This window comes from Pleurodeles waltl, chromosome 3_2 (genome assembly GCF_031143425.1).
Source record: "Pleurodeles waltl isolate 20211129_DDA chromosome 3_2, aPleWal1.hap1.20221129, whole genome shotgun sequence".
Classification (NCBI taxonomy): Eukaryota; Metazoa; Chordata; class Amphibia; order Caudata; family Salamandridae; genus Pleurodeles; species Pleurodeles waltl.
In genome coordinates this window covers 88,747,547-88,764,587 of record NC_090441.1, presented here as the reverse complement: position 1 = coordinate 88,764,587, position 17,041 = coordinate 88,747,547, and the positions used below count along the sequence as shown (strand labels likewise).

General features: G+C 46.6%; 1 protein-coding gene across 1 annotated transcript in view; it reads left to right on the top strand.

The window, feature by feature from the left end:
• TSPOAP1 (TSPO associated protein 1) overlaps positions 1-17,041 on the top strand; it is a 2,439,191-nt gene that overhangs the window by 1,006,308 nt on the left and 1,415,842 nt on the right. The window contains exon 8 of the mRNA XM_069226865.1: positions 10,166-10,288. Coding sequence (XP_069082966.1) covers positions 10,166-10,288 — 123 coding nt within the window. The remainder of the gene's footprint in view (positions 1-10,165; positions 10,289-17,041) is intronic.

Here is a 17,041-nt window from a genome sequence, read left to right as displayed (position 1 = left end):
AGTGTGGAGAGCTTTGGTTAAATCTCTTCGCCTCTGCAGACAACACACAGTGTCAGTTGTTTTGCGTGAAGGAGTTTCCAAGGCGGCATTCGTTCGGCAACGCTTTTCGCCGCAAGTGGAACTCAGGCCTCCTCTACGCCTTCCCACCAATACCACTTCTGCCCAGGGCTCTGAAGAAGATCAGGCAAGACCGGGTCCAAATAATCTTGCTGGCTCTGGACTGAGCACAAAGAGTCTGGTATCCTCAGCTACTGAGAATGGTCATCCATTTTCCGATCAGACTGCCCCTTCGGGAGGATCTTCTGTCTCAACAACAGGGGAAGGTTATCCACCCAAACCTGTCCAGTCTCCGCTTCCTTTTGTGGAGATTGAGCAGCGACATTTGACTACTTTTGACCTTCCACTTAAAGTCTGTAATGTCATCTTGGCAGCCAGGCGTCCCTCCACCAAAACAGTAAACACCTGTTGTTGGAATAAATTTGTGGCATGGTGTATCAACAAATCTGTTGATTCCCTCTCTGCATCTCTCAGAGGTTCTCCTCTTTATTCTCTCTCTTGCCCAGCAGGGCTCTGCTCTGGCCCCTCAAGGGATATTTGTCTGCCTTCTTAAGGCTAGCAGACCAACTTTCTCTTTTCAAATCTCCCATTAAAGGCCTCACTCATATGTTTCCTCCAATTCCGTTCATCATGCCCCAGTGGGATTTGTTCTTGGTCCTCACATACCTCACGTGTGCCCATTTCGAGCCGCTCCACAACTGTCCTCTACGGCTCTTAACCCTTAAAACAGTTTTTTGATTGCCATCACCCCTGCTCGCAGAGTAAGTGCGCTTCAAGATGTTTCTTCGAAGCCACCATTCCTAGCAGTGCATCCTGACAAAGTGGTGCGTTATACCAGGGCTTCCTTTCTTCCCAAAGTGGTAACGCCCTTTCACATAGGCCAATCTATCACCTTGCCTACTTTTTACGCACCCCCATGTCCCTCTCATGAGGAGGAGATACTCCACCGCCTGGATCCAAAAAGAGCATTGGCATTCTACCTAGATAGTACCAAAGATTTCCAGGTGGGCGTTCAACTCTTTGTGGGATATGTGGATGGAGAGAAAAGGAAGGCGCTGCAGAAGAGGGCCATCTCGCAATTGGTAGTCCTCTGCATAAAGATGTGCTACGCCTTGGCAAAAAAGCAACACCCTGTGGGTTTGCGCACTCATTCAAGCAGAGAAACTGCTGCTACCACATCGTTAGCGTGCAGAATTCAAGTCCTGGATATCTGCCAGGCCCCAAATTGGGCTTCCTTACATAAGTTCACCAAACATTACTGCCTGGACAGTCAGGTCTGCAGAGACAGCTGTTTTGGTCGTTCGGTCCTGCAAGACTTTTTGGTGTGATCTTAGTTCGCAGCCCACCACCAGGGATGGTGTTGCTCGGGTATTTATTCTAAGGTAAGGAATCTGCAAATAGAAGTCTCTATCAGGTGTACAAGTTACTTACCTTTGGTAACAATAGATCTGGTAGAGACATGTTTCTAGGTGCATATTCCTTCCCGACCCACCCTTCCTCCCCGCACTGCGAACTGATTTCTAGGGACTGTTTGTAGGAAGTTGGCTCTGTATATACTATCTCAAAGTGAGAGATAGTGTGCACAGAGTCCAAGGGTTCCACTTAGAGGTTGATAGTGGCAAAAGTAGATAATACTAATGCTCTATTTTGTGGTAGTGTGGTCGAGCAGTAGGCTTATCAGAGGGTAATGTTAAGCATTTGTTTAACACACACACACTCAGACTTACTCCAGGCCAGTAGGTCTTATATAGAAAAATATATTTTCTTAATTTATTTTAGAACCACAAGATTTGAGTTATGTACATAAAATGCAAGGTACTTCACAGAGGTAAGTATAGAACTTTGATTTAAAACAGTAGTACACACAGTTTAGGTTAAAATGGCAATAAGCTATTTTAAAATGAGACACTGCAAAAATCAATAGTTCCTGGGGGAGGTAAGTTTGGTTAAGTTTCTCAGGTAAGTAAAGCACTTATACAGTCAGTCTCCTGGGCAAAGGCAGCCCACCTTTGGGTGTTCAAGGCAACACCAAAGACACCGCACCAGCAACACCGGGCCGGTCAGGTGCAGAGGTCAAAGGAGGGGCCAAAACACATAGGCGCCTATGAAGAACAGGGGTGCTCCGGTCCTAGTCTGCTTACAGGTAAGTACCTGCGTCCTCGGGGAGCAGACCAGGGAGGGTTTGTAGAGCACTGGAGGGGACACACACAAGCCCACAAAACACACCCTCAGCGGCACAGGGGCGGCCGGGTGCAGTAGGCAAAGTAGGCGTCGGGTTTGCTAATGAAAGCAATGAAGGGACCCGGGGGGTCACTTAGGAGATGGAGACAGTGCACAGGGCTGCTTCTCGGGCCAGCCACCGACTGGGGTAGGAAGAGGGCTGCCTGCTGGTCACTCCTGAACTGGTAGGTGGTTCCTTTCGGTCCTGGGAGCTGCAGGTGCAGTGCTTGGTCCAGGCGTCGGGTTCCTTTGTTACCAGGCAGTTGTGGTCAGGGGGAGCCTCTGGATCCTCTCTACAGGTGTCGCTGTGGGGGTGCAGGGGGCTCGACTCAGGGTGTCCACGTCGTTGGAGTCACCTGGGAGTCCTCCCTGCGGTGTTGGTTTTCCTGAACTCGAGCCGCGGGTTTCAGGTGCAGAGTGTGAAGACTCGTGCTTCTGGCAGGAAGTGAGAATCTCCTTAAAGTTGTTTCAAAGTTGCAAAGTTGTTGCAGTTTCTGAACAGTGGTGCTGTTCTTGGGAGTTTCTTGGTCCTTTAGGTGCAGGGCAGTACTTTGAGTCCTCAGAGGTCGCTGGTCCTGCTGGATGCGTCGCTGTGCAGGTTCTTTAAGTCTGGAGACAGGCCGGTAGGGCTGGGGCTAAGTCAGTTGGTGTCTCCGTCGTCTCTGCGGGGCTTTCAGGTCAGCAGTCCTTCTTCTTTCTTTAGGTTGCAGAAATATGATTTCCTGGGTTCAGGGTCTCCCCTAAATACTGAATTTAGGGGTGTGTTTAGGTCTGGGGGGCAGTAGCCAATGGGCACTGTCCTTGAGGGTGGCCACACCCTCCTTTTGCCTCCTTCCTGAGGGGAGGGGTGTAAGGAAATGCCTCCTTGGCATGGTTACCCCATGGCTTTTTGCCTTTGCTGATGCTAAGTTATGATTGAATGTGTGCTGGCACTCTGCTAACTAGAGTTCTTTCCCTAAACTGTACCTTTGCTTCCACAATTGGCACAGCCCTGGCACTCAGATAAGTTCCTTGTAACTGGTACCCCTGGTACCAAGGGCCCTGATGCCAGGGAAGGTCTCTAAGGGCTGCAGTATGTCTTATGCCACCCTGGGGACCCCTCACTCAGCACATGCACACTGCCTCACAGCTTGTGTGTGCTGGTGGGGAGAAAAGGACTAAGTCGACATGGCACTCCCCTCAGAGTGCCATGCCAACCACACACTGCCTGTGGCATAGGTAAGTCCCCCCTCTAGAAGGCCTCACAGCCCTAAGGCAGGGTGCACTATACCACAGGTGAGGGCATATGTGCATGAGCCCTATGCCCCTACAGTGTCTAAGCAAAAGCTTAGACATTGTAAGTGCAGGGTAGCCATAAAGAGTTTATGGTCTGGGAGTTTGTTAGACACGAACTCCACTGTTCCATAATGGCTACACTGAAATCAGGGAAGTTTGGTATCAAACTTCTCAGCACAATAAATGCACACTGATGTCAGTGTGGAATTTATTGTAAAATGCACCCAGAGGGCATCTTAGAGATGCCCCCTGAATACCAATCCAACTTCTAGTGTTAGGCTGACCAGTTTATGCCAGCCTGCCACAACCAGACGAGTTGCTGGCCACATGGGGAGAGTTTCTTTGTCACTCTATGGCCAGGAACAAAACCTGTACTGGGTGGAGGTGCTTCACACCTCCCCCTGCTGGAATTGTAACACCTGGCGGTGAGCCTCAAAGGCTCACCCCCTTTGTTACAGCGCCACAGGGCATCCCAGCTAGTGGAGATGCACGCCCCTCCGGCCACTGCCCCCACTTTTGGCGGCAAGGCTGGAGGAGATATTTAGGAAAATAAGGAGGAGTCACCCACCAGTCATGACAGCCCCTAAGGTTCCCGGAGCTGAGGTGATCCCTACCTTTAGAAATCCTCCATCTTAGTTTTGGAGGATTCCCCCAAAAGGATTAGGGATGTGCCCCCCCCTCAGGGAGGAGACACAAAGAGGGTGTATCCATCCTCCAGGACAGTAGCCATTGGCTACTGCTCTCCCAGACCTAAACACACCCCTAAATTCAGTATTTAGGGGCACCCAGGAAATCAGATTCCTGCAACCTGAAACAAGAAGGACTGCTGACCTACAAGCCTGCAGAGGCGACGGACGACGACAAATGCTTTGGCCGCAGCCCTCCCGGCCTGTCTCCTGACTCGAAAACCTGCAACCAGCGACACATCCAAAAGGGACCAGCGACCTCTGAAGCCTCAGAGGGCTGCCCCGAATCCCAGGACCCAAAAACTCCTGTGAGCAGCGGCTCTGCTCAACAACCAGCAACAAACTTGCAACTTTTCTACAACTTTAAAGACCTCACTCTTCCCGCCGGAAGCGTGAGACTTCACACTCTGCACCCGAGGCCCATGGCTCGAGATCCAGAGAACCAACACCACGGGAGGACTCCCCGGCGACTGCGACCCCGTTAGTAGCCCGAGACGACTACCCTGAACCCCCACAGCGATGCCTGCAGAGAGTATCCAGAGGCTCCCCCTGACTGCGACTGCCTGTAACAAGGGATCAGACGCCTGGACCAAACACTGCACGCGCAGCCCCCAGGACCAGAAGGAACCGAAGCTCAGTGCAGGAGTGACCCCCAGGTGACCCTCTGCCTAGCCCAGGTGGTGGCTGGCCCGAAAAGCCCCCCTGTGCTCTGCCTGCACTGCTAGAGTGACCCCCGGGGTCCCTCCATTAAAACCAATACAAAACCCGACGCCTGCTTTGCACACTGCACCCGTCCTCCCCTGTGCCGCTGAGGGTGTGTTTTGTGTGCCTACTTGTGTCCCCTCCAGTGCTCTACAAAACCCCCCTCGAGGGGCTTCAGACTAAGGTTCCAGGTTAGGTTAGGTCCCAGTGCTATGTGGATCCCTAAGTAGCAGGAGATGAGTATGCAGGTTGTGAGGTGTGGCAGCCAGGTGCTCACTTGCTTATCTCGTCAGATGGGGACCAGTACTGATTTAGGCCCGTTAAGTCGTTCTTGGTGGCTCTCTGTACAGGTACTTATATGAAGCAGTCGTGGAACTGTCAGTGAGGGTCAGAAAATGAAGAGATTGACTTCATCCATATAAAAGGCAAAATATTTTTCTGTCGCTACCCCTCAGCTAAATCTCTGTGTCTGCACATTCTGTTGCCAGAGCAAAGAGGAGGGGGAGAAAAAGAGCCATGGCATATTACAAACATGCAGATAGAATGACGTTGTCTGGTACCAGGGCCTGAGGATGGTAGTTTAGTACTTTAATGATTGCTCTAAATCTAGGACACAACCCTACTTTTTCCATGGCCTCTTCGAAAGAAATGCCCACTTGACCGAGTCAAACAGTTTCTTAAAATCTAGGAGTAGAAGTGCGGTGTGGTCCCCGAGCAGGGAGATATGGGTCGGAGCCATAGGTATCCGCCTGAGATAATGCCTAATGCCCCTGTTGGACATAAAACCACTTTTATCTGGGTGGATCAGTTGTGGCAGAGTTTTAAGTAGCCAATTGGCAAATATTTTGGCATATATTTTTATTTCAGAGTTGATGAAGGATATTGGGTGATAAGATGCACATTGTTCTAGTGGTCGGCCTAGTTTCAGAAAAACCACTATGGTGGCCAAATGATGGGTCTGGAAGTATCAGTAATATTCCATAGGGAAGCCTCCTGGGCCCTGATTTTCCCTTGAGTTCATGTTGCAAAATGCCAAAGTGATCTCCTCCGTCAGCCTTGTCACCTCCACCAACTCTTGGCTTCGGGATGTCAACTAGCCTTGGGGAGGAAACCTCCCTCAGGAGCTGCATGTGTGGACCTTAAATAATATACCACAAATTCTGCTGCATTGTCGGGAGCTTTCCCTGCCACCGTGCCTTCCTCAGTCATATTTGATGAGACTATCTGGGAGACAACATCTCGTTGCCTGCCGGTATAGCAGTTTGCGTGACTCATCCCCCATTTCCAGACTCTATTTGTCGATGCCAGCCAGCATTGGTCTTCCTTCTCCAATGTCATTTACCAAAGTGACTCTCGTTAAAGCCAGGCAGTGGTACTCAGTATAACCAGATTGTTCTAGTGCTAGCATATTAAGTTCTAAATCTGTAATTTGCTGTCATTTGGCCCTTTGCATCCCCTTTAAGTAAGGTTGTGCGGTTCCGCCTTACGTAGCACCCATATCACACCTGGAGAGTCTCCTGTATCTTCGTTTAGGTCATAGTAGTTACCTGTTTCTTGAGTAAGAAAATCTCTAAAGTCTTTCCAGAGTCCAGGGTTATCCTTGGCATAGTTGGATATATCGCGAGGAAGTATGTGAGAGCCCATTGTGTGTGCGAGGTCAACTCAAGGAGCAATATCAAATCAATTTGGGATAGTGAGTGAACGGAGGAGAGATGAGTGTATGCGCTTACCCTTGGGTTCCACTCCTTCCAGATGTCACAGAGTTCCAGGCTCTCTGTCCAGCCCTGCAGACCTCCACCTACTCTAACCTGAGCAGTCCCAAGGTCTATGGAGTCTAGTGCTCGAGTCATGAGGTCATTGAAGCCTCCTCCAATAAAGGTAAGCATGTAAGGCAGGTGGATAATCTTTGCCCGCAGGTCATCCATAGTATGGTGAATCAAGGTGAGCGGGATGTTCATTCTAATATAATAGTATAAATGACCTTTTAAGGATCCCTCAACCACAACATACTGTCCCAGAAGGTATAGGCTCCCTCAGGAGACAACCAGGGGAAAGGTGTTATGGAGGAGCACTGCCACTGCCCTAGATCCACGTATATATCATTCATGGTAGACTCATATCTGTAGTGGGTCAGGGAAGGGCTTTTAGTGCCCAATAGGTGGGTTTCCTATAGTAGCAAAACAGTGGCTCATGATGTTTAGCAAAGCGGAGCATCACCCCTCGCTTAATACGATTGTTAAAGCTGTTGACATTCCATGTCATTAAAGTGAAGGAGCCCATATCAGGTGAGAGGAAAGATTGTGCAGGACAAGCATTGTCCTTTCTGTGAGTGCTCGAATAGTAATGCTAAGTTCTGTGAGGTTAAAGTGTGAAGGCTATAGGTGCTGTGTCTAACTTGACAAACATCCGTGTCCCCTCAACAGCCCCTGCCTCACTCCCCCCCCCCTCACCTCCAAGAAGCATCCGTCTCCCCACCCTTCCAAAAGAAACTGGTTCAAACTGAGGTGTAAGTCCAAGTGAGTGCTCCCTACTTGAATCTGTGATGGCCCACCATATAAGGATGATATAGGTGTGATGACAGGGATGGCGCACATCATTTTCTCATGAGACTTCAGGTGATGTCAGGTACGCTTGGTCCAGAGTCTTGGTTGGTGAGTGCGTCTGGGGTTGGTTATGTGAGTGACAGAGCACCATGTCCAATCAAGGGCATTCAGAGTCGGATCAGGAGTCAGCCTTCGATGGCATCCCCACAATTTTTGAACCCGGTGCCCAGCACAGTCAGGGGGGTGAAGGTGGGGGGGGGGGGGCGGGTTGTTCTCTTCTGCGGCTGATCCCCAGCTGGGTGGGGAGTTGCACTGAAAGGGTTGTCATTCCATTATTCACTTCCATAATTTTAATTTTTTCCAGGAAAATCAGTGTGTATTTTAGTTTCCTTGCCTGAAGTTTTATTTGAACCCTTTCAATTGATTTCTGGAATCATTGAACATGAGAGGCATAGTCCACGAAAATCATGATATGTTGGGATTGGTAGTTAATGTTGTTTGCCATCTGCTCTTCCTGAAGGCTCTTATCCCAGTCCCTGTAATTTAGAATTTTGGCCTCAATAATTGGACTGAGAGAGGCCTGGGGAAGGCCTCTGCATCATAGACCTATGTGCTGTCTTCACCATGAAGCAGGTGGATGGATGGGATGAAGGTATCCAGAAGGTGATTCGGTTCTCCAGAAAGGTCTTCGGGGTTGAGACTTCAGCGCCTTCCAGAAAGCCCACAAAGCACAGGTTAAAGCGTTTAACCATATTTTCAACAGTCTGAGCTCTCTCTTCTAAAAGCTTCAATGTTGTTGACAGTGTGGAAACCATAGATTCCAGTACTGAGACTCGCCCTTCTACCTTGGTGACTGTAACATGCCATGAAGTCCTGGTGCAGTCCTGAGACCTCCTCCACCCTCTCCCCTCCCACAATTTTGGATTAAGCAGCTATGCGTGCAAAGTGAAACACCAGCAGGATAACCCCAGTTTCTTCTGAGGGCAGGAGGGGAGGTCACAGAGTCCCAAGCCTCCAGGGTTGGGGGCCATGTATTTGTCAATCTTATGCTGTCCCTGGCCACAGTGAGCTTGTCGCAGCCCATGGTGGGAGTGGGGAGGATGCCGCCAGCATTAGTGTCACGTGGGTAACACTACCAGGACCTTCACAGGTCCATCCACAAGATGTGGGCTCCGTCAGCCTGCTTGCTCCACCTAGCTTAGGTGGGCAGCATAAGCAGCTGTGCTTGGGCTCTTGGAGCTTGTTTCCGGCAGGACCACAGAGGGGTCCAGGCCTCCCTAGAATGACAGTCTTGTAGAGACAGGGAGCATTCTACTCTTTTTCATTGGCTCCCCTGGTCTGGCCCTTGTACCGAACAGTCATCTTCTATCCAGCAGTTTCAGCCTGCACAGCATGTCCTGAACATCGGCCCATAGGACGAGCCTTAGGTGGCAGTGGCAGCTGCTTTAGTGTTTGGGGGTGTCTTGTGTCACAATGGGTCTTCTTTCCTCCCCAGTGCCTGTTACCTGTTGGAACCCCCGGAGATTCTCCCTTAGTACCCCCACACCCTCTCAGGGGAAGATGGGGGTGAAAGGTCTTCCCAGGTCCAATTCTGGGCCGTGCTGCAAATGGCAGCAGTCCACACCGCCATTTGTGCCAGCAGGGCTGGTGGGGAGAGTTCTTGACAGACGTAGCTGTCAGGGTCATCTGGTTGACCACTAGCCTCCATGTGCTCCACGGCCTGGGGGGTCTCCCGCCGATCTTCTCCATTGCGCAGAGCTGCACAGTTCCCATACCAGTCAGTGTCGCCAGCCCTGGGCTGCATGGGTGAGACCTGGTCTGGATCCATACAGGATGGGGACTCCTAGAGTCGTCCACACCCCAGCAGGCTCCTCCTTCGCAGCAACAGGAGTAGTGGCTCGCTTCACTAGCCACAACTCCCAGTTCTCAGCTGAGCCGAGTCACCACTCCTCATGTTGACACCTGCAGCCTGTCACCAAATCCCAGTGACTGGGGATAAGAGTAGGTTGAACACAAGCTTCAGGGTCATAAAGCCAGCTTCCTCTCTGGTGTATCCATGACTCGGGAAGGGGCCCTGCCAGGTTGTCCCATTGTGTGCATCTCCTGCAATCTCAGTAGAGTATCACGGCTGGCACATTGATCTCCATCGCGTCCCAGGTCATTGGTCGAGGTAAATGGTACAAAGGGCTCCAATCGGGGATGACATGATCACTGGACAGCTGTGTCACCCATGAGGAGTGGGAAGGTAGTTTGTGTTGGCCACAACGTTCAGCACCATGAAAGAGGCAGTGTTGCGCCCAGCTGGATAGAAGCTGTAGTGAGGATCGATTCCTCATCTTGCCATGTCAAGCCACACCTCCCCAAACATGCATGGAGGTATTGTACTTTCGTAGAGAATCATATGTTGAAGAATGGGTATTACTGCTGAAAACAGTAACTGAAAGCTATGCGAAGGCAAGCTATTATTTTAACTCAACTGAATGGGGGTCTTGAATGTGCATGGAGGAAATCTACTGTCTGAGTTCAGAGGCAGTGTATTCAGAGGCAGCGTCCATGTTGATGTTTGCAAGTATATTTTCCTTATCAATCTTTCTGTTATTGGAATAGTTAAGATATGCATCTCTCTGTTGTTCGAAAGTAGAGTTAATCAACCAGGTCAATATCCTTTTTTCCTTTCATTAGGTTGAATCTGAAAATGCTGACCTGAAGAGTTTGCTTGTCAGTGTAACTGAGCAACGTGATTCTGCTGTCCAGGAGAGACAACAACTCCAAAGCAAACTGGAGAATCTAGAGCAGGTGCTGAAGGTTAGTAATCCCAATAGGAGCAAACAGAGATTTCCACTTTCTGAAAGGCTTCAGTATATAGGTTGTTTAAAATTGCGAGGTTTTAACTTTGTTGTTGTTTCTAATTTGAAACTTGAGCAGATTAGCTCTGACGTTGCCAAAATTTTTTAATTTCAGTTATAATATACAATGTTATTCAACTTTATATTTGACTGGTAAACTCCTTCCAAGCATTGGATCTTAGTTTATGTTCATGAACATTGAATTCTTTCACCTCCTTGTTGGATCGTGGAACACTCTCACAACATTTTTTCATTCGTATCTTTTTTTAGGTTCTTAATGGTTTAAAGAAGGCTTTTGGACTGTCACCTTTTCTTTTTACCTCATTCTTCAAAGATATAAGTAACCAAAACCAAAGAAAAATGTTTTGGGGATTTTTACTATATTTTTTAAAGCAAGGAAAATTAAAGGCAAATGAGCCATGTCATTACTGTCTAAGGGCTTAGAAACGTACGAAATGCTCTGTACCTTTAGTGTTGCACGCTGACTTAGCTATCCCAGAATGCTCTGCCAAATCAGTTGAAATCCTGTTTAAGTTTTCAAATGCCATGATTAGCCTTTGCTCATGTAACATTTGATTTCACTTATAATCATGATATTTTTAGGCTTGTTCACACATTTGATTACAAGTTTCTGATCAGAAGTGCCTTGACTTTTGTGAAATACTCTTCTAGTAATAGAAGAATCACTGAAAAGGGCCCTTATTCCATCTGGGGATCACCAACAAGATAGAAGAGTGTCCCTTCCACCGGAAAAGGATGACAAGGGCTCTGATTAATCATGAATACATCCATTACTAATGTCTGCTGCTGTTTTCCAACAGCTGAAACTTAAGCATAGGGATGTTTCTGCCTTCACTTCAGATCTGTGAGCTACATCCATTAAAGCATCGGAAGATTTGATAAAAAGGGAAATAGGAATCATATATTAATTTCCTCGTACACTTTAGTAATGTTTGACATTGAGGAGTCTAACCTCAGGTTTTCCGGCCAGATCAAAAATGAAGCATTCAGGGCCATAGAGATCACAACAGATTTGCTATCAATATTTATTTCAAGGTATATGTAGGGTTAAGGAGATCAACATCAAGAAGTTTGATGTTGATGCTGTTGAGTAACAAAATAGCAAACTCTTTGTTGTTGAGGCACATGTCTTCAACAGGTTCGACGTCAAGCGAGAGATCTTTCATGCCCATATTCAAGAGGCAGGTTTCTTGTAAATCCAGTGGAAATTTTAACAGCTCAATAATCAGAACCACAGGCTTCTCCTCCATGGTATATAGACTAAGCAAACACAGTGCATTCCAAACAAGTGAGCGCCTGGGAATACCACATGTATGCCTGTCATAAGCTAGTGGGTGGGATTGACCCTGGGGGTTGCCCTAAACAATGGGGTACAGGTTCCTGGAACTAACCCTACTCACTTAAGACATTTGCTAGATGGTCAAGTACTTCAGCCATGCTAAATGTTAGATCTGATGGTTAGTTGAGTGTGTGGGGAGTGTACTGTGGTACGTCTAGTGTCTTCCCACATCTAACACTAAGCTGCAGTTTTAAGCAGGCATTTTACCCCTAACAAACTCAGAGACAGAAGCCTGCTAGGGTAAAGGTGAGCTTTCAGAAACCAGACAGTTGAGTAAAATACTCCCCCCAGTATCATATGAAAAACCCCAGCAGACCTGTCAAACGGGTCTTGAGACTCCATCAGGACCTGACTCTGATGTCAACAAGAGGCCTGCTATGAGAGAGGCTGCTCTGATTGGAGGGACAGAAGAAGAATGCAGTCTTAGGTGTTGGCTGTATCTGCTTGTGACAAGGTAGGTATCTTTGAAGTTAGTTAATCCATTAGAGCCAGCCCACAGGGCACAACACCATCCCCCCCACACCCTAGGTTTTTTAACCCTGTCCTGCCAGAAAGTTGTACCTAATTTACACCCATTGAAATGCAAATTTACTGTCTGGTAGCAGGGAGAGAACAAAATCTAAATTTAGCCTCTGGGGACTTCGGCAGGGCAATGGTGACTTTTTTTAAAGTCATCCTTCTGAAATATTCATCACAAATTTGACTTCACCAGTGAAGTGGGCTTGTAATAAATCTTTCAAAAAGTCCCAACAGTCATTTTGCAGATATTTCTGAGGCAGAAATAACTTATATTAAACTTAATATTGTACCCCAATGCTTACCTAGGGAACAGCCAACCCTGCTATAGTGAAAATAGCTTTGAGGTGTAAGCCACTGGTGATTAACATTAATCTTTACATGTCCTACTGTCGTAGTTTGACTGTTGCGCTAGGCAAGACTGCTGGTTTAAGGATGACAGTACTCACTTATGCTTGTAGGGGACTATGCCAGTCCTACAACAAGTCACAACTGTCGTGCAAACCCACCCGGCTCACAAGCAGTACCTAACCAAAAACCCAAACAATAAAAGGTGATTTGTGGCATCCTTTACGCATTGGACTCAAGAGTGCGACATCTCAGGGAGTGTTGTGGTTAAACGGAAATTGCCCCTTTCTCACATGAACAATGTCTCAATCAAACACACAGGCAATGAGAGAGATGTATGAAAAGTCTTAATAGGTTTTTACTAACAATACTGCAATCTACGATAAATTGCATGGGCTGAAATGATAAGGATAATGAATAATGCAAGAAACAGAATTGTGAACACGAGAGTCATTAGTACAAAGACCCCCCACCATCTTGCAATAACATAAAATGACATGAGATATGAAATATGCCCTAATACCCTAGCATGATGAACCTAACCTAAAGAGAGCTAGGTGTGATAAACCTAATCTGCCAATGCTGTGTCCGTGAGAAGAGCCCCCCAGCCTTCGTTATCTTGGAATGAGGTCTCTAGATCAGACTCTGTGGGCACACAAAGACTGGGCCAGTGTTAAGGCGACGTGCAGCATCCATGGCATCTGGTTGGAATCCCTCTGATTGTCTGTGTGAGATGTATTTTGCAGATCTTATCAGACCCCTGACGTAGGTCTGTTCCCACACAATAGATAACAAGACATGCTTGGGGCTGCAATTACATAAACAATTCCCTCGAAAGCGCAAACCTCGGAATGTACCTAATATGAATACCTACAGTTTGTTTATCTTTGTCACTGATAGTGACCCCTTAGCACAGTGGCGCTGATAACATGAAACTAAAACATTGGCCTAACTAAAAACAATGCAGCCATCTTGAAAATATATAATAAAATAATTGTGCTAAAACAGAGCACACTGAGTAGGGTAAAGGTTCCTGGGTGACGGGGATACAAGTCTACCTGCCAGAAGGCTAAACTAACTCCTGCTTCCCATTAAAACAAGATAGGAATCACTACGCTCTCCCAATTGCCGGAACAAGTATGACGCCATAGGATGACGTCATTGAAGGTGAATGAATCCAAGCTAAGAATGTGCTGGACTAAAACAAGCTAAAATCATTAAAGACGTACTAAAAAATCGTTTTTAAAAACATGTTAAAAAAATAGCTAAAAACAACAAAAAGATATAATGTTGACCATGACAAGCCCAGCAGGCCAAAGTAAAAAGGCCATCTTCGAATTTGGTGAGATAAGCCAATCATCAAATTTGTTTACCAAGTAGTCATGATCTTGAAGAGAGTCTGTGAAGCCAATAAATGGAAAAGGCCCTCAGAAACTAAGCCGCATCATCAGATGTTAGATCCATGACAGCAAATGCAGATGGATCCACGGAGTAGTAGTGTGTGTCTTCCTCTTGTGCAGGACCTCCTGCAGGGGCGGTACTTTCCACAGCGCCAAAGAGAACGAAATCGTTCACCAAAGGCGGCTCATTAGTGGCCTCGCAAATGAGCCTTAGTATTAAAGGGCACGACCGTGAATGAACCCTCATCGGGCACATCAGCAGTTCTTGGTCCACAGGAGGTACTGGCATAACAGAACGGCACACTGTAGGCAAATGTTCGAATAGGCACCACACGCAGCGAAAGACTGGCTGCACACACCATAGGACTGGTCTGAATGACAATAACTAGTCACGCTCCAACTCTTCCAACAACGGAGCATTAAAGAACTGAACCATATGTTCACCGCACAGCTGAGCTGAGCTGAGCTGAGCTGGTGGCAGTGGCTCCATCACTCCGTTTAGCTGGAAAGGCACAACCTCTGCGAGTCAGAAGCAATACCAGTAGTATTCTGCCTACTAACATCAAAGTTATAGGAAAGCCACCAAACACACTTGAAAAGAGTGAATGGATGGCTGAAGGAATGTCAATCCGACGACAGTCTGGAAGATGGACACAAATTCAGACCTGACAGCCTTAAAGAAATGGACAATCCCCATAGTGCTTGAGGCATTGAAAATTCTGGATACCAGCTCTCCAAAGTGCTTGGGGAAGTTGATATTTAAAAGGGATTGTATCCCGGCTGATAATCTTGCTATCTGGGGAGCATATGTCTCTCTAGCCGATGTCAACATCACTTGTTTTTTAAACAGTAGCGCCTTTAGTCTGCTCAGCTTGTTATAATTCACATTAGCAGTATCAATGTGTGGCCACTTTTCTGCTACTCTTGTCTCTTGTGTGAGGGGGATAAAACATGTCCGCAACACGTAACGACCTTAGAGACTGAAATTGCATAGGCAAAATTTGGTCACATACCACAACAGCTTTGGTCGCCCAGCACCACATAACTTCCATTTGAAAGTACATGAAATGCTGGTCGAATCAAAGGGACGGGAGTACCCTTCAGAAAACAGGCCAAGTTCACGACCCCCGCATTGCAAAGGCCATGAAGGGACACCTGTTTGCAGATCATTGAATGACTGACACTAGTCTCACATTTGTTTCAGTTAAGAAAGGCCTCTGTTTCGCCATTGGAACATTTATATTCAAAGGGCAACCCCCACTCTTCTTTAATATAGCTATTGCCTAGCCACTTGTATTTGCCTACGGCAAAATGTTTCAGGCATTTTAAAAAACAAAAAGTGGAAATAGGCAGATTTATAGTGCCATGTGAGAGCCATACCGTTGATGGATTTCTGCAACTGTGAAAGGCAACTTCTCTAACTTTTCTATGTGAAGCATGGTGAAACTTGCCTCGCTTTTAGCCATTGTCTGTTATTCCATGGATAAATTAAAAGCAGCATGCAAGTCACTACCGTTATTATACTTCCACGGAATGCACCTGTTTTTCAGAGTTTGTAATGTCAAACCTAACTGCTTGATGGAACGCAGCTGAATTTGTCCATGTTATAAAAGAGACATGTCTGCCTGAATAATATAAATCGCAGACAACACTATGTTCATTAGGGAATAAATCCCGTTGGACATGCCTTTGTCGACAACAGCCAAAGGTTTTTCTAAATTTTCTTTGTCTATCTGCCCTAAACGCAGCAGCTTCTACCTTGGAAAGCTTCCAGATCTCATTATAAATGGCATGGATGAATCTTTTAGAGCGTGGCTTTCTCGGACCTAACAAGAAGTCGTGTAAGTCTATATTTTCAGAAAGAGTGTTAAGATGTTCCTTAACTGCGGCTAACGTGTTAGTCTGTACCCACTGTTGGCACAGTTTACCCACACTGTATGTTGTAACTATACCTGTGTGTTGACCCGAGACAAAGCAAGGGTCTGGCTGGCTAAATTAGAAACCCCCTGAGGAATTCAGAAAACGTGCTTGACATCCATTTGTGTCTATTGGCCATATTAACCACCCGCCGGGACTGGAAAGAGAAGAGTTACAGATACCAGCCTGAACCTTTGCATCTAGTTTTTCCTCGGTGACATTCAGGAAGGATTGCCAGTTATTACGCTTTGCTAGTGTGGGGATACTGGGTGCACTCATTTCCTTCATTTTTGCTAACTTCAGACAGGATGTGTGTTGAACGGTGTCATTCAAAAAGATCATTTGCACAGGAATAAGGCACGTTCTAAATAAAGCTTGCCTACCCCGTATTTGCCAATCTTGTATTCCCCATACACTTTTTACATCAACAGTGTTCTTCCAGTATCCCTAACCTTCAACTGAAAGACAGTAAATTAACATTGTATTAGTTAGCAACATTTTCCTAATTTGTGAAGGTGGTAATTTGAAGCAATATGACTCTGCATTTTTTTGTGTAATGGCCAAAAAAAAAGTAAATTTATCTGCATCATGTTTGGGGCTCCCCACAGGTGGAGTTGAACAGTGTTCCCCCTGTGTGTAATTAAATACTGATCTATGTCTATTTGCACGGTGCAGGTAGTGATGTCCCCAGTTGTTATAGCAGAACATTTCCCCATAATTCTTTGTTTGTACATACATCATCACTTTCAAATACTGAATAGTCCTTCATTTCATTTAACATAGAATCAACTGTCTGGGCATCCCAATCATCAGTTACAACTCCAGGTGTAATTACATCAGTCATAGAAATTTTGAAGACATAAGGAATCTGAATGACCTCAGTAGGCCCATATATATCAAATGGAACTTTATCCCACACAGTGCCATCAGGAATTGGTACAGCTGAAATGTTCACAAGGAACAAGTCTCTTCGGACCTTATGTGAGGAATGATATGGAGTTAAGACTTCATCCACAGGCTCAACAGAGGAGCGCTTAGGAAGGTAATGACCATTGTTAAGCAGGAATACGACAGTCACAAAACCAATCCATAGAAACAATGCAAATAATGTCAGGAATAACCAAAGATAGTTCCAGGGTTGAATTAAGTAGTTATTTTTATACAGCTTACA